Below are 26825 nucleotides of genomic sequence, written 5' to 3'. Positions count from 1 at the left end.
AGGAATTCCAGTCAGTTTACATATTCAGCACTAAGAAATGATGGAGAATTTATGGAACATCCATTTGGTGGTCATTAGAAATATTGTTTAAAAGTGTGTAATGACATAGGAATGGCTTGAGTAAAAATAGCAAGACACAAAATTATACATATGATACAATTTCAGCTCTGTTCTTTCTTATACATTGAAATGTTTTGGTACATAGAAAATTTTTACACGTAGAAAAAAGAAATGTATTTAAAGTTTGTCAACTACTACAATGAAATATTTACTTGGATAATCAGAAATACAAAAAGTTTTTAAAAAAGAAGAGAAAAATTAATAAAAGAGAAGTTAAAAGCCAAGTGACCACATATGAAAAAGTACATCAAAAGTTAGCAGTTTTCATCCTGAGCAACATGGCAAAACCCCATCTCTACAAAAAAATCCAAAAATTAGCTAAGTGTAGTGGCTCATGCCTATGGTCCCAGCTACCTGTGAGGGTGAGGTGAGAGGATCACTTGAGCCAGGAGGCAGAGGTTGTGTGAGCCATGTTCACACCACCGCACTCCAGCCTAGGTGACAGTGAGACCCTGTCTCAAAAAAAAAAAAAAAATTTTAAATCCTTTTTAGAATAAGGCAAGTTAGGAAGGTATGACTGAATGGAAATTGATAAGTACTAAAAAGCTGAAATACATTATTGGAATTCAGTGCATTTCTTGACAAGACAGTGGATTTGAACCACTGTAGTAAGGGGAGGTATGTTCTTTAGCATCCTTTGTGAATTTAACTATGTATAAGGAAAGAAAAAATCAACTCTGTGTTGGCAAACTGGTTCATTGCCATAATAGTATTAGTGATTGCTAATGTTTATGTACTATGTACCAGGCATTGTGCTAAGTGACTGATATGGTTGGGCTGTGTCCCCAACCAAATCTCATCTTGAATTCTCTTGTGTTGTGGTGGGAGGGACCTGGTGGGAGGTAATTGAATAGTGGAGGCAGGTCTTTCCTGTGCTGTTCTCGTGATAGTGAGTAAGTCTCATGAAATCTGACAGTATTATAAAGGGGAGTTTCCCTACACAAGCTCCTCTCTGCCTGCTGCCATCCACGTAAGATGTGACTTGCTCTTACTTGACTTCAGCCATGATTGTGAGGCCTCCCCAGCCATGTGAAACTATAAGTCCAATAAACCTCTTTCTTTTGTAAATTGCCCAGTCTTGGGTATGTCTTTGTCAGCAGTGTGAAAACAGACATATACGGTGACACACATGCACTATCTTCAGAGGCTCCAGAATCCCCATATGGGGCAGGTTTGAGAATGTAATTTGGTTGGAGAGCAGGGCTAAGGGACTTGAGGTGGCATAGGAGACCCACTGTCTTTTCTTAAGCTATAGGTTTATTTGGAATTGCTTAAGAGAGCTGATGGCGATAATGCATGTGTAGTAATAGTGCTCTAAAGCCCCAAAAAGTGACAAGTCACTTCTTGGTTCCACCACTGCTGATTTCATTGAATCCTCACAATAATCCAGTAAGGCAAAATCGGTTATTACTCCCATTTTCTACATGAGAAATCCCAGACTTAGAGAAGTTAGTAATTTGGTTAAAGGTCACATAGGTAGGAAATGTCAGAGCCTCATTTGAAAATAAGTCGGACTCCTGAACCCATGTTCTTTGCTACGGTATTCTACTCCCATTTGTACAAGGACTAGCCTTGGCCAAAAGTTGGCAAATGGATTTTACCTACCCACAGAAAATGGCTCAGATCAGACTCGACACACACACACACACACACACACACACACACACACACGCACGCACACTCTTCTACTGAATTAAAAAAGAAATAGCCAAGGGGAAACTACTGATTAAATATAATAAAATATATTATGTTGAAAACAACATTATTTAACAAACAAGACCTTTTCACTAACTTGATAATTCATCATTTGGTTTTCGAGGATGAATTGCACTGACTACAAATGAGTCAGATTCCTCAGAAGGGTCTTAAAATACATATAATAAATCAGGTATTAAAAAGCCAAACACATAAAGGGATTTGTGATGAACAGGATAAGCACAACCCACTCTGAAAAGTGCGGCCTGAGATTTAAGTTTAGACTATTGCTCAAAGGGGAGGCTTGTTTTTCCACAAAGAGAATGCAAGGGATTCTCCCTACCTCAGTGCCCCCCAGCTTAGTGGGGCAGTCTTACCTGTCCTTGAAGATCTTGGTCGCAATTGGATCTATTAAAAATTTTAAGGACTATTAAAGCTATGCTATTAAAAACTGCATATTAATGTTGGAAAACATCAATTTGAAAAGAATTTACAAAGTACTATTAGGATGTAAAACCCTTTTTTGGTAAAATGAACAAATAAAGATATGCTTATATGCAGAAATATGTAGTCAGCAAAACCACTGAAAAGAAATACACTAAAATATGTTAACAGCAAATTTTTTTCCTCCCTTCTCTTCCCTTCCCTTCCCATCTCCCCTTCCTTCCTTCCTTCCTTCCTTCCTTCCTTCCTTCCTTCCTTCCTTCCTTCCTTCCCTCCCTCCCTCCTTCCCTCCTTCCTTCCCTTCACTCTGTTGCCATGGTGGTAGTGCAATGGCATGATCTCAGCTGACTGCAGCCTTGACCTCCCAGGCTCAAGCGACCCTCCCACCTCAGCCTCCTGAGTAGCTGAGACTACAGGCGCGTGCACCACACCTGGCTAATTTTTTGTATTTTTAGTAGAGATGGGGGTTTCACCATGTTGCCCAGGCTGGTCTTGAACTCCTGGGCTCAAGCAATCCGCCCACCTCAGCCTCCCAAAGTGTTGGGATTACAGGTGTGAGCCACCATGCCCGGCCAACAGCAATTTTTTCTGATGTTCTGATGGGTGATTTTTATCTTATTACTCTCTGGTTTTTTGTGTGTATTTGCCTGGTATTCTGGATTAAATTTACTAATTTGCAATTAGAATAAAATGACTTAAAATGAAAGACATTGGTCAGGTGTGGTGGCTCACGCCTGTAATCCCAGCACTTTGGGAGGCCGAGGTGGGTGGATCACATGAGGTCAGGAGCTTGAGACCAGCCTGGCCAACATGGCAAAACCCCATCTCTACTAAAAAGACAGAAGTAAGCCGGGTGTGGTGGCGCATGTCTGTAACCCCAGCTACTTGGGAGGCTGAGTCAGGAGAATTGCTTGAATCCGGGAGGTGGAGGTTGCAGTGAGCCGGGATGGCACCACTGCATTTCAGCCTGGACGACAGAGTGAAAGACTCCATGTCAAAAAAAAAAAAAAAAAAAAAAAAAAGACATCGTTGCCATACCTACTTTTTAACGTCAGTACAGCAGGTTATGGTATGGAATGCATTTTTGGAACAAGATATTAACAAAAATTCAAAGGAACAAATACACGGCCATGGAATTCCAGTACTGAGAGACATTTGGGAATATTGGGGGAGTTTTCCAAAAGAGGGACCCAGGTGACCATATTTGTTAAATGAATAACAAAAGGAAACAGAAAGAAAAGGAAGAGAGAAGTACAAAGATCTGAGAAGAGAAGGTGCCAGGGGCTGCTGAGAAATGGCCAAATGTTAATTTCATTATTTGGCTTCTTATTTTATTCTGGGTAAAGGTAGACCTATTAGTTTCCTGTTGCCACCATAATAAATTACCACTAACTTAGTGGCCTCGAGCAACGCAAATTTATTCTTTCAAAGTTCTGGAGGACAGAAGTCCAAAAATGTGTTTTATCAGCTGAAATCAAAGTGTCGTGTTCCTTCTGGAGGCTCTAAGGAGAATCTCTTCCTTCTCTTTTCTAGTTCTAGAGGCCATCTGTGTTCCTTGGCTCATGTCCTTCTTTCAGCAATGGCATCACTCTGACCTTTGCTTCCATTGTCACATCTCCTCAACTCTGACCCTTTTGCCTCCCTCTAACAAGGCCCCTCTGATTACACTGGGCCCACCAGATTATTCAGGATAGCCTCTTTGTCTCAAGATCCTTAATTTAATCATATCTGCCAAGGGTTTGGTTTTGTTTTGTTTTTGCCATTTAAGGTAACATATCCACAGGTTCTGGGGATTAGGACGTGGACATCTTTGAGGCAGACATTTCCCAACCTACCATACAAGGAAACCAGTAGGTAAGGTTCTACTACCTACTAAATGCATCATAAACAGCACTTCTTCTAATCCTTCAACAACTCTGTGAAATATATGACAGAATTTGCTTTTAAAGTTGAAGAAATCAAGCCTTGGTGCAATTTGCGATTTTGCCCATGGTTAAATAGTGGGGAGGCAAACCCAGGTCCCTGAACCCAGCTCAAGCCTGCCTGCCTCATGGCCCTGCCTCCATTCACCTCTCCCCTTCATGTCTACTTCCTCTTTCCTGTCTGGGCCTGTTCCCCAGCTCCCTGGACAAGCTTAAGCTGCTGTTTTCTAGCTTGTCATGTGCTCCTGATGACAGTGTAGCCACAGGTTGATCTTAGTGTTGCTGATTGAGCGAGCTGAGTGGCTGTCCCTCAGAATCTTCTCTTAGGCCTTTCTCTTGCCTTCCTTTATTCAGTAAGTGTTTTGAGCTTATTGTGCTGGGTGCTAGAGTAGCAGGGAGGACAGACCTAAGCTGAAGATTACAGGACAATCTAAGTGACACCTGCTATCTCAGACATAGAGACTACAGCATCATAGGGAGCCAGAGCAGGGAGTTCCAAGCACTGGGAACTGTGTGACTCTTTCTTATTGACCCTTAAGCAAAAACCTAAGCTCCAGGGAAGCAGAGGCAGCAGCTTGAGCTCCCTGATTGACCAGATACGATTAATCTTTGTTTCTCTGTGCTTTGAACATGACTGTGCTCCATAAATATTAAAAAGTTGGGAAGAGGGGTGAAGACAGATACACCAAAAGGAGCAAACAGTGTCTGAAACCAGCAAAGGGTTAAAAGTTACCAAAGAAGGTGCTCATGCTTTCGTTTTGTCTTTTTTTTAACCTAGCAACTGATGACATTGCATATTTTCCGCTGTTCTTATTGGGAGAAGGCCCTGTGTGTCACTCAGTTGCTAAATCACCCAAGAGGTTCTCAGAAGGGACCTGTCAGTTTTAGGTTTAAAGAACCCAGAAAGAGAAGGACTATAGGGGAACTGATGGTGTTCCTGTTACCTCTCGTCGTTGTAGTAATGGTGAAGCACAGCGATTCCCGTGAGTATCCCATGTTCTTTTCTCTCCTAACTCCAAGTTGAGGCAGCCTAGAAGGAACAGCTTTTCTTCCTAAAACTTGTGGCGAAAAACATAGAAGCCGGGGGCAGAAAAGTGTATGTATTACACTCAGGACTCCAGGAGCAATGGACTACCTGAACAGTTTCCCAGTTCATATTTGTAAGATTTTGATATCACCACCTTCTGAGGGAGGGGGTTCTAGAAAGACTCTGGAACGTCCCCACTTTCCCTCTGAGCATGGCCTCCTTTCTTTTCTGCTCATATTTTTTCTTTTACTTGTTTTTCTCCTCTTTTCTAACTTCCAGAGTCTCATGAGGATGTAGTCAGAGTTTCAGGGGCGTTAACAGTGGAGCAGATCCATTGTTCAGGTTTATTTATGTTTTCCCTCCTCAACACAAGCCCTACCTGTAACAAAAGATCCAAGAAAGATAAAACCATGGCTCTGGCTTTGTTTACTGGCAGTGAGAAATATTAATCAAGTAGAAGGGAGAGTTTTTCACTGGGGAGCTCAAGTCACTGGGGAAGCAAATGCCTTCTGTTGCCTCAAATAGGCGAAAAGGCCCATGGGCTAGAACCACCAGGCTTCTCTGCCCTAGGCACCTGCTCTCTGGGCTGAGGACTGGTATTGGTGGGCAGTGTACCACCAGTAGACTTGGCCACCACCATAGGTGTGACTGATGGACATGAGAGGAAGGAGTTCTTTCAAATCACCCATGCACATAGAAAGTGGAATGATTGACAATGGAGATTTGGAAGGGCGAGGGGGGTGGATGATGAGAAATTATTTAATAGGTACAATGTGTGTTACTTGGGTGATGGATACCTTAAAGCCCCAACTTGACCACTACACAGTCTATGCTATAATAAAATTGCACGTTTACATCGTAAACTTACACAAATTAAAAAATTTAAAAATCATATGGCTGGGAGTGGTGGCTTACGCCTGTAATCCTAGCACATTGGGAGGCCAAGGCAGGCGGATCACTTGAGGTCAGGAGTTTGAAACCAGCTTGGCCATCATGGTGAAACCCCATCTCTACTAAAAATACAAAAAATTAGTTGGGCATGGTGGTGCATGCCTGTGATCCCAGCTACTCGGGAGACTGAGACAGGAGAATCGCTTGAACCCAGGAGGCGGAGGTTGCAGTGAGCTGAGATCATGCCACTGCACTCCAACCTGGGTGATGGAGTGAGACTCCCTCTCAAAAAAAAAAAAAAAAAAAAAAAAAATTCCATGTGTTAATTGTTCAAATATTGATTGATGGCCTACTATGTGCCAGGCACTTTGCAGGATATGGCAGCAAACAAGACAGACATAGTCTCTGCTTCCATGAAAATTTAATCCAGAAAGTCTCATCATTTATGGGAAAGATTGGGGGTGAGGGTAAGAGGCAGAAGATGAAAGAGGAAAGGAAGAGGGAGGTAAACGGTGATATTTTTGGAAGTAAAAAAGCTTATATATTACCTACATGTGATTCTCAAAGAGCTCTCCAATAATATGGAATAATATTCCTTGAACATATTGTCTCCTATGACAATCTCACTATTTGTGGTAGGTAAAGAAAATATTCCCATTTAAAGGTGAGGTCTAGATTTTTCTCTAGGCCTAGAGAGTGACCACATTCAACATAAGGAGCAACCTGAAGGAGACTGCAGATCTTCCGGCCCTCGGTCCAGGGCTGTTCCACAATGTCACTGCACCTCTGGGTGTGAAGACTTGTCACTTTGGTAATTGGGGGGACAGGAAATAAAACAAGTAAGTTATAAAGGCAAGGGAAGGTGACTTGGTGCTGGCTGTTCTCTTTTGACTTCTTAGAGTGCGTCCTTCTGTGTTCTGTTCTGTGTCCTTGAGGCTGACTGCTAGACTGCATCACCTAGATTCTCTTGCAAACTGATTTGTGCTTGGGTTCACACAATGGGAGACACTGAAGGGAGAGAGGTCAGAGAGCAGGGAGGAAAGAGAGGCTGGGATACATCTTTCTTGCTCCTTCCCCACTTTCGGTAATGTCTTTGGCAGTAGCTGTGTTCTTCTGTAATGCTGTCTTTCCTAAATAACCCGTTCTTCATGGTTCTAGCTCCCATTGGGCTTCAGTAACAGTATTTGCTGTTCTTCTGTCTTAAGCCCTAGGGGTGATAATGGCTTCCCATAGTTGTTAGCCTGCGGGTGCCCATCATCCTTGCTTGTTCCTTTAACCTTGACCATATCTCTGCAAGGAGTCCCATTAAGGTCTCCTCACATGACCCATCTGGCTTGAAGGCTGTTTCCTGCTAGGACCCTAACTGAACATTCCTGGGCTTTGAGGGACACTGGCTGGGAAAGGATGAGATTATGAAAAAAGACCTGGTCTACTTGGTATTTATGCCTAGTGCTAGCCCTGAATGGGAGCTATATACCAGTAATAGATGGGGAAACACAGGAGGAGATACTGAAGTGTTGTGGGCATACTCCAGGAAATGTCAACATAACTCCAATATCACTTTCAGTGTGTTGCTTTCATCAACTCCATAGCCTGCAGTTGACTCCTCCTTCCTTTGTGCTCCCGTAGCTCCTGTTCACAGTTCTATAATTTTCCATTTACAAAAATCTTCCCTTTGAGGCTCTCCTTAAAGACAGAAAAAGATATCTTCATTTTCTTCTTATTTCTCTGGTACTACCTAGTGCCCAACAGGCACTTAGTAAATGTTTGCTGGGTGAATTTATGTTCAGAGGTAATATCCCTAAGAAATCACAGTTATTTGACTCGGAGCCGTAGAAATCTTGGGCAGTAATAATGACTGCAAATTCAAAACTGTGGCTTACTGTAGTTGCAGGATTTGTATTAAAAAGGTGTTTCGTGCTTTTACAACTCATCTTGTTCTTCATTTCAGCCTGCGTGAAACTGTGAATAGGTGATATGGGTGGGTGTAATCAGACTGGGGGCTGGCATGAGATTTCTCATTCATAGCCATATGTGGTTTGTGTGTTTCATCTTGACATAACCAAGGTCAGTCTCTTGATATTACTCATAATTTTATGGCTGTATCAATCTGCTATATCAATCTACTTCATGAATGGTGGAGTCCTTCACAGGCGAGGTCTGATGATGGATAAGCTCCCTAGGCTGCCAACTGGGCTAGTGTTAAAAAACAGACTTGCATATTATCTGCTTAGAAGTGACCTTGAGTTCAAAGAGTTAACATGAGAAAATATGGGCGTTTTCTACAGACTTTATTAGATAGACTTCAGTCTGTTTCCATGGAGCTGTTGCCAAGGTACAGGCCATAGAAATTTCTCCAAGACAATGTTTCACTCCCTTAAGGCCCTCTTCTTAATTGGCATTGAATCTATCTAAATTTGAGAAATTCAACTAATTTGTAAATTTTTCTTTTCACTAGTTGAAATAGCTGCCTATCCTCACTTGACCGGAATCCTCCTACCCCACAGTATTGCTAAGAACTGGAGGGAAGGAACCTAAGTTAAAGATCGAACACATGACTCTTTGAACACTTATTTTAGGGAACTCAAATTGAAACAGATGACAAAGGATGTTTTTCTGATGTCTGAATTTATATTTATTGGGGAAAATCTTTGAAGAGTGTACATATTAAGTCACATTTGTTATAACTTCAAAGGATCATTTTAGAAGACTAAAATTTATAGAATTGGGATTTTCAGGGAGACATGAGACATATAGTCATCATTGTGTACAGAGAGTACTGAGGGAAAAACGACAGCAGAGCTCATTCATTCGTTTTCCAAAACTCCACATGGTCCTACAGGGCTCACTTCCTTACTCCGTTCACATCTCTGCTCAAATGCCACCTGCTGTGGTCCCTCTATCTAAAAGATCAGGCCTCCTCTCCACTCTCTCTTTTCTCTGCTTTACTTTTCTTCATAACCTTTATCTCCACCTGACCTTGTATTATATATGCATTTATTGGCGATCTCCTGTCTAGAAATTAGCTCAGAGGGCTGGGACTTTCATGTGTTCCAGCAGCTAGGACTGTGCTTCCAGCAACTAGGACTGTGCTTACTGGACATTCAGAAAAGAATAAACCTATATGAAGTGAGACACTGGCAACCTTCAAAAGGGTAGCCTTAGAAAAGTAGCTCACAAGCCAAACTTGTCACAGTCACCACTTTTATGCTCTCAGTAAATTCCTGTAGTTAGACAAGTCATTAGGAGAGGGGACTAATGGTTCTTGCTGCACATAGAACCATCCATAAACATGGTCTGAGATGTGTCCAAAGGTCCCCTTAACTAAAAACATCGCCACCTACTTCTCCCCTCATTCCCACGATGCTCGAAATTCCAAAGAGTAGTTCCCAGGAATCATCATCATTTTGACCTTATTAAGGCATTGGACTGCTTGAGAGAGCCAGCAAATAATCAGACTGTGTTGACCTGGTTATCCAATCAGGACTCACGGCCACCTGTGTGTAGGAAGGTCTGGAGCCTGTGGCCCCAGGGACTGGGCAATCAGAGGCAGTGAGTCATCCTTGACACAAGGGGGCGGGAGAGAGCAGTGATAATCCAGGGGCTGGAAGCCTGAGACAGCCTGGCCTAGGAGGCGCCCCCTACACTAGGGAGAGTTGGGTAGTCTTAAGGTAGAGGGACTTCCCATGGAGAGATCACAGTGTGATTCCTGGTTCCTTCACTTATGGATTCTAAGGATGATCTTGGGCAATTAATATCTCTGCACCTGTTTTCTTTTCTTTTCTTTTTCTTTGTTTTGAGATGGAGTTTTGCTCTTTTTGCCCAGGCTGGAGTACAACGGCACGATCTCGGCTCACTGCAACCTCCGCCTCTGGGGTTCAAGCGATTCTCCTGCCTCAGCCTCCCGAGTAGCTGGGATTACAGGCATGCGCCACCACACCCAGCTAATTTTTTGTAATTTTAGTAGAGACAGGATTTCTCCATGTTGGCCAGGCTGGTCTTGAACTCCTGACCTCAGGTGATCCACCCGCCTTGGCCTCCCAAAGTGCTGGGATTACAGGTGTGAGCCACCATACCCGGCCTCTCTGCACCTATTTTCTATCTGTGGGTTGGAATTATAAGACCTACCTCAAAGGTTTGTTAGAAGAATAAGTGAAACCCGTGTTTATTAAGGACTTAGAATGGTACCTAACACGAGGTACGTGCTCAAGAAACAAATGCAGTTGTGATGACGATGATTAAGATGCTGCTGCCCTTTATGCCTCATTGAAAGCCCATCTGATCTGCCACCTTCTCCTTGGAACATTTCCCAGTGGATCCCTTCTCATGGGACCACGGTCTCTCTTCTCTGACTGGCTGGAGCACTCCATTGGTATTCTTTTCTGGCACTTGCTGCTTGTTGCTGTGTGTGGTGGCATTGCATTTGTTATGTGCTTTAGCTCCCCAGTAATACTGTAAGTTCCTGGAGGAAAGGGCTGGTATCTGATTTGTTCTTCTCTTCTTAACATTGACTTGAATTCCTTGTACATAATAGACACTAAATAGATAAGAATTACCCACATGAGGCTGGGTGCAGTGGCTGACGCGTGTAATCCCAACACTTTGGGAGGCTGAGGCGGGTGGATCACCTGAGGTCAGGAGTTCGAGACCAGCCTGACCAACATGGTGAAACCCCGTCTCTACTAAAAATAGAAAAATTAGCTGAGTGTGGTAGTGGGCGCCTATAATCCCAACTACTCGGGAGGCTGAGGCAGGAGAATCGCTTGAACCCGGGAGGCGGAGGTTGCAGTGAGCCAAGATCATGCCATTGCACTCCAGCCTGGGTGTCACAGTGAGACTCTGTCTCAAAAAAAAAAAAAAAAAGAAAAGAAAAGAAAGAAAGAAAAAAAATTGCCCTCATGGATGAATGTGTGAAAACACTTTATCAATTATTTTACAATCCAGTGATTTTCACATTCTTTTGTAAGAATGGCCCAACTGGTTAACAGACAGGTTAAAGGGAACATGATTTAGAACTATCAAGTAGCCATTGCACCTGGCCTAAGAGCTGTTTGGTTGTGTTGTTCTGGTTCTCCAGCACTATCTGTCAGAAGCTGATGAGACGGGGCAGGAGATGCCCTTTGAGAAGTAGCTTGACTGGCTTAGACAGAAGACCAAATTCTAAATTGTATATTTCAGCTTAATAAGTGAGTTGGTGCTGACGATCTGTTCATCGAAAGGGAGAGAGAGACTTAATTTCAAAATTATTAGGGCAAGAAAAGAGAAATGGAAGATTAGATCAAATGATATGAAATTACCATTTTTGTAGGTCAAATATTGGCCTTTCCAAATGATTCGAAATCTGATTGTCTCTGCCACAAATCCTGGTTGGATATAAATTATCACAAGGTTTAATGTACTATGAGAGAGAGGGTACCTGGACTTTTCCTCATCTTTTCTGTTGTGAGTTATTGACTGAACATGTGTCAATCAACTTCCCACCACAGCAGAGGTAACATTTTAAAAGCCCAGCCAGGAGCAAGTATGACTTGTTCCTGTGGAGGCACCAGATGGGTAACTGGGCCCATGGCAAATGAAGAGGAGAAGGCTGTGATGTCCTGGATCAGAGCCACGCTGGGCTGAACCAGTGGTGGATGGGTGTGACTGACAGAGCGAGTCCAGCCTTTCGGGGCCTGGACTTTGAAGTCAAGGCTGGCTGGTGGAGAACAACTGTTTCAAAACCAAGAATCAGAATTAGATTGAAGTTGAAAAAAAAAAAAAAAAAGGAAAGACACAGACAGGCACAGTGCCTCATACCTGTAATCCCAGCACTTTGGGAGGTCAAGATAGGGGGAATCATGAGGCAGGAGTTCAAGACCAGCCTGGCCAACATGGTGAAACCACATATCTACTAAAAATACAAAAAAATTAGCTGGGTGTAGTAGCAGACACCTGTAATCCCAGCTACTTGGGAGGCTGAGGCAGAAGAATCGCTTGAACCTGGGAGGCAGAGGTTGCAGTGAGCAGAGATCGTGCCACTGCACTCCAGCCCGGGTGACAGAGTGAGACTATGTCTCAACAAAAAAAAAAAAAAAAAAAAAAGACACAATACTTACTTGGACAGTATTTTCAACAGATCGTATTTCTCTCTATCTACCTCTTTTAACTTCAGATAATGTAAATTCTTATGAAAATTACATTTTTGTCAGAAGGCAAAGTTACATGAATTGTAAATATTATGTTTGGAGATGATGCTGGTGATACTTACCTGCAATAAATCCTGCTATTGGGCACTAATGCCCCAAGTTGTTAATACTGGAGGTTTTTTTGCTTGTTGGCATCTACCAGGAATGTAGACCCCAGAGATCATAAAAATAGAAAACCCAGATTCCAGGGGGTGTTCTACACCAACCCAGCTTAGCTCAGCAACACAGCATCTTTTTTTTCTTCCTGCTTTTTTCTCCTTTCCACATTCTCTGCCTGGAGTCTGCTCTCTGTGGGTTTTTTTTCCCCATGAATAACTATGGAAGTGATTCCTCCCTCTTTCTTTTCCCCTCACTCCCTCAACTCCAGCCACAAGCCTTTGTGCTGCTCCTGGAATGTGCCAGGCATGTTCTTTCCTGGGGCCTTGGCATGGCCCTTCTTGCCCAGACTGCTGTCCCCAGATACCTGCCTGTCTCCCCAACTCCTTGCAGGCACTTGCTCAGAATTCAGCTTTGTGGGAGACCTTCCTTAACAGGCCTTCCTTTTTTAAATAGTGTTGCCCATTCCTCTTTGCAGTTTTATTTTTCTCCACTGTACTTTAAAAAAATTATATATTTTATTTTGTAGTCTGTCCTCTCCCCTTCCCCCCACTAAGAGGGCAGACATTTTTATCTGTTTGGTCTGGTACAAGCTTAGGGCCTAGAAGAGTGGCTGTCACAGAAAAAGCACTGGATATACAAATGAATATTAAGGAAGTGTGAGAACTAATATTCACAACTTGTTCCTCCTTTTGGGGCCTCCTCCTTTAGACAGTTGCATTCCTCCAGAGTAGCCACAAAACTTTCCAGATGTGAAAAAATAGAGCTATTTCAAAATCAATTGCAGATTTGCATATATATATATATATAGTATATATAGAGTACTTTTTGCAGATCCTAGATTGCAGTTCAACTCTCCATTCACCAGCCTTCCCTTGAATCAAAAATAATTTTTTTTTTGAAATGGAGAAAAAAAAAATTTGCTCTTGTTGCCCAGGCTGGAGTGCAGTGGCACGATCTCGGCTCACTGCAACCTCTGCTTCCTAGGTTCAAGCGATTCTCCTGCCTCACCTCCTGAGTAGCTGGGATTACAGGCATGCGCCACCACACCCGGCTAATTTTGTATTTTTAGTAGAGGCGGGGTTTCTGCATGTTGGTCAGGCTGGTCTTGAACTACTGACCTCAGGTGATCCGCCTGCTTCAGCCTCTGAAATTGCTGGGATTACAGTTTGAGCCACTGCGCCCAGCCAAATCAAAAATATTTTTTAGGGGCTGGGCACGGTGGCTCACGCCTGTAATCCCAGCACTTTGAGAGGCTGAGGCGGGTGGATCACGAGGTCAGGAGATCGAGACCATCCTGGTTAACATAGTGAAACCCCGTCTCTACCAAAAATACAAAAAAATTAGCCGGGTGTGGTGGCAGGCGCCTGTAGTCCCAGCTATTCGGGAAGCTGAGGCAGGAGAATAGCATGAACTTGGGAGGCGGAAGTTGCAGTGAGCCGAGATCGCGCCACTGCACTCCAGCCTGCGCAACAGAGCGAGACTCCGTCTCAAAACAAAAACAAAAACAAAAAAAACCGTGTGTGTGTGTGTGTGTGTGTGTGTGTATTTTAGGCCGGGTGCAGTGGCTCATGCATGTAATCCCAGCACTTTGGGAGACCAAGGCAGGTAGATCACCTGAGGTCAGGAGTTCAAGACCAGCCTGACCAACATGGCGAAGCCCCGTCTATACTAAAAAAAATACAAAAATTAACCGGGCATGATGGTGGGCGCCTGTAATCCCAGCTACTTGGGAGGCTGGGGCAGGGAAAATTGCTTGAACCAGGGAGGCAGAGGTTGTAGTGAGCCGAGATCAGGCCACCGCACTCCAGCCTGGGCGACAGAGCGAGACTATGTCTCAAAAAAGATCCAGGTTAAATAGATTCATACTCATTTCAGCATATTTCATTATTCCAAACCACAGAAATAAAGTGTTTTACCAACAATTTAATTCACCAAATATTTACCAAGCTACTACCATGTGCCAAGCTCCCTGTGCTAAGCTTTGCAGGAAATACAAAGGAAAAAAGCTAAGTCCCTGTTCTTAAGTGCTTTAAGATTGAGAAGCAGATAGAAGGTAGTAAGCAGAGGGAAACAGAAGGCAGAATCTGGTAGCTATTGGTTTTACAACAGAATTCATGCTCTGATGCAATCTCTGGTTCTTGTTTGCATAAGAACCAACACTTTTATGAAGAGGCTCTCATGACCATCCCAGAGGCTTCCACTGTCTTCCCTCCCAACCCAAGCCCCTACCCACCACAGGAAGGGAAGAGGGAAGTAAAAGGTCAAAGCAATACAGAGGGACATTGGGACCTTATGCTGCCCCAGCCTGTGGGAGGCCAGCCTCCATCCCGTTCAGTATTGTAGCTAACATGCAGGATAACACCTGCAAGGGAGGAGCCCATGGGGCGGGGATACCTACTCTGAACCCTACCAAACTGCTACACCCCAGCTCCAGCAACAGGGAGAAAGAAGTGCTAACAATGATTTTACAGAACAGGTACAATCAGTTGCTGGGCATGGTGGCTCATGTCTCTAATCCCAGCACTTTGGGAGGCCACAGTGGGAGGATCACTTAAGGCCAGGAATTTAAGACCAGCCTGGGCAACATAGACCCTATCTCTATTAAAAAGAAGTGGTGACATGTGCTTGTAGTCCCAGCTACTCAGGAGGCTGAGGTGAGAGGACCACTTCAGCCCAGGAATTCAAGGCTCCAGTGAGCTGTGATCATGCCGCTGCACTCCAGCTTGGGCAACAGAGCAAAACCCTGTCTCTCACACACACACACACACATACGCACACACATACAATAACTAGTACAATCAGTTGCTCTGGGAGACACCTCTCAGGGCCTCCTGTTTCTCCTAGTAGGCAAGGTAAGGGTACCCTGGCCTTGGGGTGGTCAATTCTAAAAGATAACCTGCACGTTATGAGTTATTTCATAAGCAGTTTTAGAGAGAAGAAAAATATAAACCAACTTGCTTGCACAGAAGCTAACCCAACTATTTAACTATTTTGTGAGCTGATTTTGTTGTTGTTGTTGTTGTCGTCTGATCTTTTTTCTTTTTTTCTTTTTTTTGAGACAGAGTCTCTCTCTGTTGCCCTGGCTGGAGTGCAGTGGCACTATCTCGGCTCACTGCAAGCTCCGTCTCCCGGGTTCACACCATTCTTCTGCCCTCAGCCTCCTGAGTAGTTGGGACTACAGGCACCCGCCACAACGCCTGGCTAATTTTTTTGTATTTTTAGTAGAGACGGGGTTTCACCGTGTTAGCCAGGATGGTCTCGATCTCCTGACCTCGTGATCCACCCACCTCAGCCTCCCAAAATGCTGCGATTACAGGCATGAGCCACCGCGCCCAGCCTGATCTTTTTTCTTAACTATATGCTTATAAATGAAGAGGAAGGAATGAATATCATTAAGTGGTATTCACCCTTGCAAGGTTCTCTATAGTGGCAAGGGCCGTGTTAGAAGAGCCGAATGTAGGGGAGGTCCTAAAGGTGATGGCAGCAGCAGGTTGAGCAATCTGGAAAGACTTTGGGGAAGTGTTGTGTAGTACAGCTGTTAGACACAGGCAAGAGAAGCCTGCGGATATGGCCCCACATTCAGAGAGCCCCACTCTGGCCCTCTACTACCCACATCCCTCCCCACAGAGCAAGGAATGCGTGAGGCTGAGGGGAGGTGGTCACCCTGTGTCTGGGCCCCTCCACTCTAGACCAGACTCCAGGCACCCAGGAACCTAGAGTTCCCCACTCAGCTAACTCAGAGCTGATGAGGTTTACACAACAAACTCTCACATGGCCCATCCTCCTAAGGGTGGACTGGCTGCCCTTGAGGGCCCTGCTAGGCCCGAGGGGTGGCCAAGAGGTGGGAGGATCGCTTAAGTCCAGGACAAGTTCAGACAAGAGGCAGTTTGTGGACTGAGCCTGAATAAAAAAGTGGAGGTGTTTAATTGTGGGAGGCCCTTGGCAGTGCTGGAAGCAAGAAACAGGAAAAAGAAGAGGTGAGTCACAGGCTGAGGGCTAGGGACTGGCGGGAGAAACCAGCTTTCTCTGTGCCGCCCCATTCAGGCCCAGAATTTCACACAGCGTGAGATTTTTTAATTTGAACTTGGCCTTCAAAGCCATACAAAGGGCAGTCTCTCAAGGTGGGGGGATAGAACATATTTCACAGTTTGTTAGATTGATTTATTCCTTTTAAATATCTGGATCTCTGGTATGTGAGCCTCCATCTGTCATCTCGACTCAGCCATGAAATTTTAGGGATGATCCTGGAAATGTTTTTGGAGATGGGTTTTGAGGACTGGGAAGGATTTAGATGGGTTAGAATAGCAGGAGATAACAGGACAAAAGGCTTGGACATGGGCATCTGCAGACACCAGCAGGCAGAGTAGGGGAAGAAAGCCATTGCGGCTGCATGCCTTCTATTTGCCAGCTTTCATGCGTGGCATAGGGTGCTTAGCTTTCTCAGCCTGGGCTCCACCTCCCAGGCACTGCCTCTCCCCAAGACGCCTGACACTGTGCTCCAGCCTTCCTAGGCCATCTGGTTCCCATGCACGCCCCGCCTTCTCGTGCCTCCTGCTTGCACATGTGGTCTCTGCCCTGTTCCCCCTGCCCTCCCTCCTGTATCCCCTCCCAGCTCCTCTGCCTAGTCACCTCCTACCTGTCCCTGAGACCTCCCTAAGACATCACCTTCTCTGGAAGTCTCTCCTGAAGGCCCACACCAGCTTGGATCCCATACCACCACCCATAATGCTATCTTGAAAGCACTTTGTCAGGCCCTAAGCTTCTTGGACAAGCTGAGAGAAGTTCGGCGTGGCAGCAGCAGAGAGGGCCAAGCAGTTTTGTTTCATTTTGGTTTACTTTTAACCCTTATTACAATCCTTGTAACTAGTAAGAAGAAAAAGTGGAAAAAGAATGAGAAAATGGTTAACAGAGGTGGTTTGACATAATAGGAAAAGCACTGTGCTTAAAAAAAAAAAAAAATTCGGCTGGCCACAGTGGTTCACGCCTGTAATCCCAGCACTTTGGGAGGCCGAGGTGGGCAGATCATGAGGTCAGGAGTTCGAGACCAGCCTGACCAACATGGTAAACCCTGTTTTTACTAAAACTACAAAAATTAGCTGGGCATGGTGGTGCGTACCTGTAATCCCAGCTACTCAGTAGGCTGAGGCAGGAGAAACACTTGAACCCAGGAGGCAGAGGTTGCAGTAAGCCAAGTTCACGCCACTGCACTCCAGCCTGGGTGACAGAGTGAGACTCCGTCTCAAATAAATAAATAGGCTGGGCGTGGTGGCTCACACCTGTAATCCCAGCACTTTGGGAGGCCAAGGCGGGCAGATCACGAGGTCAGGAGTTTGAGACCAGCCTGGTCAATATGGTGAAACCCCATCTCTACTTTAAAAATGTACAAAAATTAGCTGGGTATGGTGGCACATGCCTGTAGTCCCAGCTACTCAGAAGGCTGAGGCAGGAGAATCACTTGAACCTGGGAGGCGGAGGTTGTAGTGAGCCGAGATCACACCACTGCACTCCAGCCTGGGCGACAGAGTGAGATTCTGTCTCAAAAAAATAAAAAAAAAATAAAAAGTAAATAAAATAAATAGGCCAGGCGTGGTGGCTCACGCTTGTAATCCCAGCACTTTGGGAGGCCAAGGTGGGTGGATCACGAGGTCAGGAGTTCAAGATCAGCCTGGCCAAGACGTTGAAACCCCGTCTCTACTAAAAATACAAAAAAAATTAGCCGGGCATGGTGGTGGGCGCCTGTAATCCCAGCTACTCTGGAGGCTGGGGCAGAGAATTGCTTCAACCCGGTAGGCAGAGGTTGCAGTGAGCTGAGATTGCGCCACTGCACTCCAGCCGAGGCGACAGAGCGAGGCTCTGTCTCAAAAGCATAAATGAATTAAATTAGGTGAATAAGTAAATTTCGACTGGGCGCGGTGGCTCATGCCTATAATCCCAGCACTTTGGGAGGCCGAGGTGGCAGATCATGAGGTCAGGAGTTCGAGACCAGCCTGGCCAACATGATGAAACACCGTCTCTACTAAAACTACAAAAAATTAGCCAGGCGTGGTGGTATGTGCCTGTAATCTCAGCTACGTGGGAGGCTGAAGCAGGATAATCACTTGAACCCAGGAGGTGGAGGTTGCGGTAAACAGAGATCGTGCCATTGCACTCCAGCCTGGGCGACAGAGCAAGACTCCGTCTCAAAATAAATAAATAAATAAAAATAAAACATTCTCAGGAACCCGGAGTCCATAGGAGAGTTCTTGTTCTGAATGACCTGGTGTATGCATGCATGTGTTTGTGTGCCTGTGTGTATATGCCCACATGTGCACACACACAGGTGGAGTGGGGGTCCTCATTTATCCACCAGAGGATTCTTCGGTAAAAGAAGAGGTCTGCGTTATCAGGGTTTTTAAGCCTTCAGAGTTCTCGAGGGTTCCTGCAGGGACAGCTCCCCCTGTATCCCCAGTGAGTGTTCTTCCCCCTTCCCCCTACAACCAGAGCAGCACTCTATATTTTGTCTACAAGTTGAGATTACTTATAAAATTCCATCCTGCATTTGCAAACTTGAACAAGAAAGGCTCCAAGTCACTGGGTTGGAGCTCTGTTCTTGTCCAGGCCCTGGTTCCTGGGTTCTGTGGTTCTGTAAGCGAAAATGGCAGCTGGGGCCTGGAGGCCTGGGTATAGCTGAGTAGGGAGCACTCGTGTGGGGCTAAATGAATGCAGTTGAAGAATCTGGATAGTCTGGGACCCTACATGTCTTCCTTCTTTGCTTCCTTCCCAGGGACGCACTCTCTGAGATATTTTCGCCTAGGCGTTTCGGATCCTGGCCATGGGGTCCCTGAATTTATTTCAGTTGGGTATGTGGACTCACAGCCTATCACCACATATGACAGTGTCACTCGGCAGAAGGAGCCGCGGGCCCCATGGATGGCAGAGAACCTCGCGCCTGATCACTGGGAGAGGTACACTCAGCTGCTGAGGGGCTGGCAGCAGACGTTCAAGGTGGAACTGAAGCGCCTGCAGAGGCACTACAATCACTCAGGTGTGCATGCGGCAGAGATGGACGCTTCCCCCACCCTGCAGAGGGCCCTGGGCTGACCTCCAATGAGCAATGCTGACTTGCACCTGCTGTGGCTTTAGGCAAAACCTGGGAAATCCAGTTGGTGGAGTTTAGGGATTCCCATCTGCCTGTGCATCTTCTGAACTGTCCCTCTCTCCCCCAGGATCACTCTGTCATTTGTCCTACCCACTCTTCCCCATCTCTGTATTCATATCCACATCCCATTTCCACTCAGGCTTCTGATATGCATCTCCTTTCCCATTCTAAATTTGCCTATTCTGTATCTCACTTCCTGGTAGCCAGGCCTAGTGACTTGCTTATGCGTAATGACAGTAACTTTCCCAGGGGTATTTCTGGCTCCTCTATCTCTCTCCCTCCTCCACTGCACTCAGAATAGCCACAAAGCTTATCAGTCATTCCCATTACAGGATAATTCCCCAAGGTGGGAATTAGCACACTCCTTTGACAGGCAGTATATACTTCACAGATACCTGCTGTCAGGTGGGCTTCCATAAGAGGGACCTCCTGGGGACTCAGTGATGCCACGGCAGGCCTGGAGGGTGACATACTGTAGACCAGAGGATGCTTCCAGCCATGCCCCCACTCCCAGCACTTGAGAGTCCACCTCTGTCCCTGTGTGGACCCCTCTGGGCTTGCATGTGTGTTCCAGGGTCTCACACTTACCAGAGAATGATTGGCTGTGAGCTGCTGGAGGATGGAAGCACCACAGGATTTCTGCAGTATGCATATGACGGGCAGGATTTCCTGATCTTCAATAAAGACAGCCTCTCCTGGCTGGCTGTGGATAATGTGGCTCACACCGTCAAGCGGGCATGGGAGGCCAATCAGCATGAGTTGCGATATCAAAAGAATTGGCTGGAAAAAGAATGTATTGCCTGGCTAAAGAGATTCCTGGAGTATGGAAACGACACCCTACAAAGAACAGGTAAAGAGAAAGAGAAGGCCTCATTCCCACATTGCCTGAACAACTGTTTCCATATGTAACTCTTTTAATCTAGGTTATATCGACTGTATCCTGAAAGCCATCTCTTTAGTTGGCCTATTGTGATATTGGCTAGAGCCCCCATGAGAACTTTCCCTGGTTACTTTTGAGCAGCATCTTGACAAGATTTGACAGTTCCCCTTGTCTTGACAGAGTGGAGTACCTCCAAGGGCACCTTGTTTTGGGGGGGTCTATTGAGGCAAATTCTTCCGTCAGTGATAAGCTGGGAAATTCTTTAGGCGATAGAACAAGTCTTACAAACTGTTTAGTTAACAAAGGGCTCACACACCACCAGTAGGAGTAAAAATCTGGATTTACCAGGACAAACAGAGGGTCTCTGTTTTACTAAAGGATTAATGAGGTTGGGCATGGTGGCTCACGCCTGTAATCCTAGCACTTTGGGAGGCTGAGGCAGGAGGATTGCTTGAGGCCAGGAGTTTAAGACTGGCCTGGGTAACATTGTGAGACCCAATCTCTATTAGAAAAAAAAAAAAAAAGCTGAGCGTGGGGCACATGCCTGTAGTCCCAGATACTCGGGAGGCTGAGGTGGGAGGATCTCTTGAGCCTGGAAGGTCAAGGCTGCGGTGAGCCATGATCATGATCAGCCAAGGTCACAGAGCAAGATGCTATTTAAAAAAAAAAAAAAAAGTACTAATGATAAGATTCCTTTCAGCAAAGAATTCCTCTTACACCTTAAAGATATGATTCAGTTAGTCAACTTTTAGTTCATACAGAACTTTCCATGTATGATCTTGTTATTCAAAATTAATCATGTCTGTATGACACTCCAGGAAAGTCCTAGATAAAATGTGTGTGGGAAGAGTATGGGAAGCTCCCCTCTCCAGGCCTCTATCTACATTCAGTGTCCTAATGGATTTTCAACCTTTTGGTCAAAACACACTCCTAAAAAAACAAACAAACAAAAAAATAAAAAGCACTCCTAGAAAAGGATATTGGATTCATTTCTTACAGGCCCTGTCAAAAAGCTCAGTCCCTCCTAGTAGCATTTATTTTACTTTTAATGTTGGAAAGCCTTCTTCTGCTACCAAATATCATGCCTTGGTAAAGCGACAAGGAAAGCATTGTTGGAGTAAAGGCTCTTCTCCGTATTGGATTGGCCAATGATAAGGGAGTCAGGAGGCAAGTCAGAGATGAGCGGGAAGCAGTCCCCCCAGATAGTGTCTTTGGTCTCAGTATGGCTGCATGACCCAATTTCAGCAAGAAACATTAAGGACAGGATTGTATGGCAAATTAACAGAGTAGTCACCAGGAAGCAAGGCCACACGTGGATACTTCTTTGGTGTCACTGCTGGAGCCCTTCTATGATATCAGTTTCTTTGAAGGCACAACCATGGCACGATCTACTACCTATGTTTGTGCCTGATGGCAGTCATCAAAATGCCAGCCCAAGTACACAAGGCAATTCGGAGCCAAAACTGAGTAGGGATAGCTGTGTTATTTACGTGCACTAAACACAGAGCTGAGAAGAAGTTCTAATCTCCAGTCCATTACTGACTTACTTATAGGGAACAGTCACTTACACGTTTTGTGGGTCAGTTTTCCTTGACACATAAAGGTATTTCAAAGGTTACTAGTAAACAACCCCAGCACACTTTCCAAACAGTCAAAGCTGTATGACTTTCCCCCCTTAGAGGATGGAGCATGGCCCAACTCCACATTCTTCACTACCTATCACCTTGCCATTGTGGCAGGTACACATAAATAAGTTTGTTGTTGATGAACCTGAGTTCTGGGTCATTCTTAGCTTTAGAAGTTTTCTGCAATAAAGAAAAATTAGGAAAGCCAGTTGCCAAGTTCTAATATTATACGCTTAGTACATAAGGCACTTTGATTTAACTTTAGCTTCTTTTTCCTAGAGCCCCCACTGGTCAGAGTGAATCACAAAGAAACTTTCCCAGGGGTTACAACTCTCTTCTGCAAAGCTTATGGCTTTTACCCCCCAGAAATTTACATGACATGGATGAAAAACGGGGAAGAAATTGTCCAAGAAATGGATTATGGAGACATTCTTCCCAGTGGGGATGGAACCTATCAGACGTGGGCATCAGTTGAGCTTGATCCTAAGAGCAGCAACCTTTACTCCTGCCATGTGGAGCACTGCGGTGTCCATATGGTTCTTCAGGTCCCCCAGGGTAAGGACGGGGATCGTGGCTGTCTGGGGAGAGCCTAGAGAAAGGGGTGAGCAGGAAGCCATGCTCCCTGCCAGGGAGGGGAGGGGAGGATAGATCACTGCCTCACCCAGTGTGCCTTAGAATGGGTCTTTTAAATAAGTGGTTCTCACACTTTTTAGAACCAGGACGCCTTCACACTATTAAAAAAATTATTGAGGACCCCAAAGAACTTTTGTTGATGTGAGTTTTATAGCTATTGCTATTTACCACATTACAAATTAAAGATTTAAAAATTAAACACGAACGGGAGCAGTGGCTCACACCTGTGATCCCAGCACTTTGGGAGGCTGAGGCAGGTGGATCACTTTAGGTCAGGAGTTTGAGACCAGCCTGGCCAAATGGTGAAATCCCATCTTTACTAAAAATACAAAAATTAACCAGGCGTGGTGGTGCACACCTGTAATCCCAGCTACTCCGGAGGCTGAGGCAGGAGAATTGCTTGAACCTGGGAGGTGGAGATTGCAGTGAGCCGAGATCGCACCACTGTACTCCAGCCTGTGTGAAGGGAGCGAGACTCCATCTCAAAAAAAAAATCAAACACAATCCAGGCACAGTGGCTCACTCCTGGGCATGATGGCATGCACCTGTAGTCCCAGCTACTCAGGAGGCTAAGGTGGGAGGATCGCTTGAGCCCAGGAGGTCAAGGCTGCAGTGAGCTGTAATGGCACCACTGCACTTCCACCTGAACGACAGAGTGAGACCCTGTCTCAAAAAAAAAAAAAAAAAAAAAAATTAACACAAGAAAACACAAGCACATATTCCATTAGCAGTCAGATTGATGAGTGAGAAGCAACAGTAAGGAAAATGGTGTTGGGTTTCCTGATGATCACAGGGACAAAAGTCCCAGAAAGTTAACACAGAAGGGACTTGTGAATTTTTTCTTATTTGCTTGCTTTCAGAATCAGAAACCATCCCTCTCGTAATGAAAGCTGTCTCTGGGTCCATTATCCTTGTCATTGTGCTGGCTGGAGTTGGTGTTCTAGTCTGGAGAAGAAGGCCCCGAGGTGAGAGGCACATGGAAGGGACCCAGGGGACTGCAGACTGTCCTGCGCCTCTCCAGAGTTTTATTTTCTGCACCTGCTGCTCCATGCTCCGTTCAGAAATGGCTTGGCTGTCAGGCTGGGATCACAGAAGGATCCGGGACAACCCTCCCGCCACATAGGGGACACAAAGCATGGATAAAGCTTGCAGGGAGAGTGGTCTCTTTTCATAGGTGATGCCTGACATCAACAAAATAGTACAACATCTGTCCAGGGGAACTGCCCCCTAGAAGTTGGGTCAGAGAAGATATGGGGATCCTGATTTGTCTTTTTCCAAACCATCTTTTTATTATTAATTACTATTGACTTCTGAAGCAGTGCCCTTTGTTTCAAGACTTCAGTCAGTTTTCCCATTTTGACCACCATTCTTTCATCCCAAGCATATGAAAGTCCTTTTCTTTGTAAATTCATTTTTCAAAACATTAAATGTGTAAGAGTAGATACCTTCAGATAATGGGACTTAGAGTAAGGAAAAGAGGAGGAGAAGTAGGAGATATATAGGCTCTTGAAAATGTGGAATAACATAAATTCATTCAATAAGTATACATTATTGACCTACTGTGCTCCAGGCACTGTACTGGTTGCTGGGACATAACAATGAACAAGACAGACAGGATCCATGTTGTCATAGAGCTTACAACAGAGCCTGGTAAGGTTATCTCCTGCCTCTGGCTTCACTAATTGCTCAAATTGATCACAGGATAGTACTGATGAGACCATGCTTTGAACCCAAAGTGGACCAGAAGGTTGGTTTTCCTTCATAGACATAGACCTCAACTCCAATTCAGGTGATAACTGTACAAAAGCATGTTGTTAGATCAAAGTAAAACCAACCCCTTTACTAGAAACTCAGCTCAGAGGCTGGGCATGGTGACTCACAACTTGTAATCCCAGCACTTTGGGAGGCTGAGGCAGGCAGATCACTTGAGGTCAGGAGTTTGAGATCAGCCTGGCCAATATGGAGAAACCCTGCCTCTATTGAAAATATTTTTTAAAAAAAATTAGCTGGGCGTGGTGGCACATGCCTGTAATCTCAGCTACGCAGGAGGCTGAGAGGAGAATCACTTGAACCCAGGGGGCAGAGGTTGCAGTGAACAAAGATTGCTCCATTGCACTCCAGCCTGGGCAATAAGAGCAAGACTCCGTCTCAAAAAAAAAAAAAAGAAAAGAAAAGAAAAAGAAAAGAAAATCAGCTCAGAGAGTTAGTTAATGGGTCGTTAATGTTTTCTTTACAGCACTAATCCTCATCCAATAAATGATAGTGAAACAAACAAAATTTTTCTTACAATGACATCTCTCTCAATAATTGAGTTCCTGCTTTTTATCTTATAGAGTTTACAGATTTGAGCTAAAGTTTGTCAAGTACTAAGAGAATCTTGACAAAGCAGGCTAAAACTGTCGATGCCTGTTTCTCAGATTTTGCTGAACACTGCATACTTTATTTTTGAGCTGTGAGGAAATATTCTTGTAATCTGACTAAAAACCTCTTTCTTTTCAGAGCAAAATGGAGCCATGTACCTTCCGACACCAGATCGATGATTGCAGATCCCTCTTTTCCAGTTCTCCTTCCTGTAGGAGCCATGTTCTCCTCTGTCCTCCATAGACTCAAACCCAGTGCTTGAAGCTCCTGACTACACCCACAACATACACGAGGGAAATGGGATTGAGCATTTATGGCAGCAACATAGGAGCCACAAAATGTTCTTTGTTCTTTGGCTCCAGAAAGATTGTCAGATTTCAGCCTCTTTTGATGGACCGTTTTATCACAGTTGACTTTAAATACAGCTTGTCTCATGACACAACACTTCCCTACATTCCATTTGTCAATGATGATTTGCAACTAGTTGGAGATGCTCAAAGCAGGAAGGAATCTTTTCATCCAGAGCAGGAACTGTCTTCTGCAATGCCTTGGACTTGAGCCCCCAGCCTCCACTTGAACACCATATGAAGGGAACCTCAATACCTCATAAAATGGCCTTTCTCATTCATCTCCTCCTGGGAACATTATTGTACAAGAGCTTTGAATATCATGGGCACCATGACTATGACCCTGCAGGTAGGACTGGATCACCCCATGAGAGTAGCCAGCAGGTTTCTACAATGGCCTGGGAATGGACTGATTATTATTATACATTTTCTGGCCTGAGAGAAAGCCAGAGTCCCCTGCTATTAACAGCAGCCCTGCCTGGGAGCTTGGAATCTTGGTAATCTGCCCGATTGGATCTATGGAGGTAGTCTCACCCTTTTTTTCTTTTGTGGGAAATTAAGGGAAATAATTATCAGACATATCATCACCTCCAGTGGAACTACAGAGACCTGGACCCAGCTGCACTGTTTTAGTGTAAAAATAAACATTAAAAACTAAATAAACATTAAAAACAAATAACTCTGCTATTACCACAATTTTGTTTTGGCTTTGAATTGTCTTTACTGAATATGGCCGGGTGCAGTGGCTTACGCCTGTAATCCCAACACTTTGAGAGGCCAAGGTGGGCAGATCACAAGGTCAGGAGATTGAGACCATCCTGGTCAACATGGTGAAACCCCATCTCTACTAAAATACAGAAAATTAGCTGGGCATGGTGTTGTGTGCCTGTAGTCCCAGCTACTCAGGAGGCTGAGGCAGGGGAATTGCTTGAACCCGGGAGGGAGAGATTGCAGTGAGCCAAGATCGGGCCACTGTACTCCAGCCTGGCGACAGAGCAAGACTCTGTCTCAAAATAAATAATAATAATAATAATAATAACAACAACAACAACAGTATGTTTGGTGTCAGGAGAGGCTCAATTCTAATTTCTGCCTTTCCCATGCTGACTCATGGTAGCTGGGCATGACTTGCCTTCCTGCATAGGCTTAGTCTTCATACATATGCACTGGGAATCAATAGAAGCCCATGGTGAGGATGAACATCCCCTTAGTGTTTCTTACTCTGCCCAATCCCTGAGGTCTCACCTGACTCACCACCTGCCCTGCCACCTGGAGCTACTTGCCCTAGGGCTGCCAGTCACACATTCCTTGGTCTCACTTCTCTGACCCCGTTTTGACTCTGCACCTGAGCCTAATGCTTACTTCAGTGACCCCAATTTTGACAAGTGGCTTTTCTCCTGTACCTCAGGTTTGACCTCTGCTCTCCCTTGACCTTGACTGTGACATTTGACCTTTGGC

General features: G+C 45.0%; 1 protein-coding gene across 2 annotated transcripts; it reads left to right on the top strand.

Annotated features, from left to right (window-relative positions):
• The first annotated feature begins 4443 nt into the window (after positions 1–4443).
• Positions 4444–25648, top strand: LOC112613930 (major histocompatibility complex class I-related gene protein). 2 transcript variants are annotated; one of them, XM_025369831.1, is made up of 7 exons: positions 4444–4534; positions 4960–5164; positions 19147–19407; positions 20096–20371; positions 22306–22581; positions 23520–23624; positions 25159–25648. In XM_025369831.1, exons 2-7 carry the CDS (start codon positions 4966–4968, stop codon positions 25197–25199), a joined length of 1158 nt encoding a protein of 385 aa, XP_025225616.1. In that variant the 5' UTR covers positions 4444–4534; positions 4960–4965; the 3' UTR covers positions 25200–25648. The 2 variants fall into 2 exon arrangements, with proteins under 2 accessions (XP_025225616.1, XP_025225626.1); XM_025369841.1 differs by lacking the exons at positions 4444–4534; positions 22306–22581 and adding an exon at positions 8051–8166 and having other exon boundaries at positions 5101–5164.
• The last annotated feature ends 1177 nt before the right edge of the window (positions 25649–26825 follow it).

Source organism: Theropithecus gelada, chromosome 1 (genome assembly GCF_003255815.1).
Source record: "Theropithecus gelada isolate Dixy chromosome 1, Tgel_1.0, whole genome shotgun sequence".
In the NCBI taxonomy this organism is placed as follows: Eukaryota; Metazoa; Chordata; class Mammalia; order Primates; family Cercopithecidae; genus Theropithecus; species Theropithecus gelada.
Note: the sequence above shows the minus strand (reverse complement) of the source record. Positions and strands in the feature narration are given on the sequence as shown.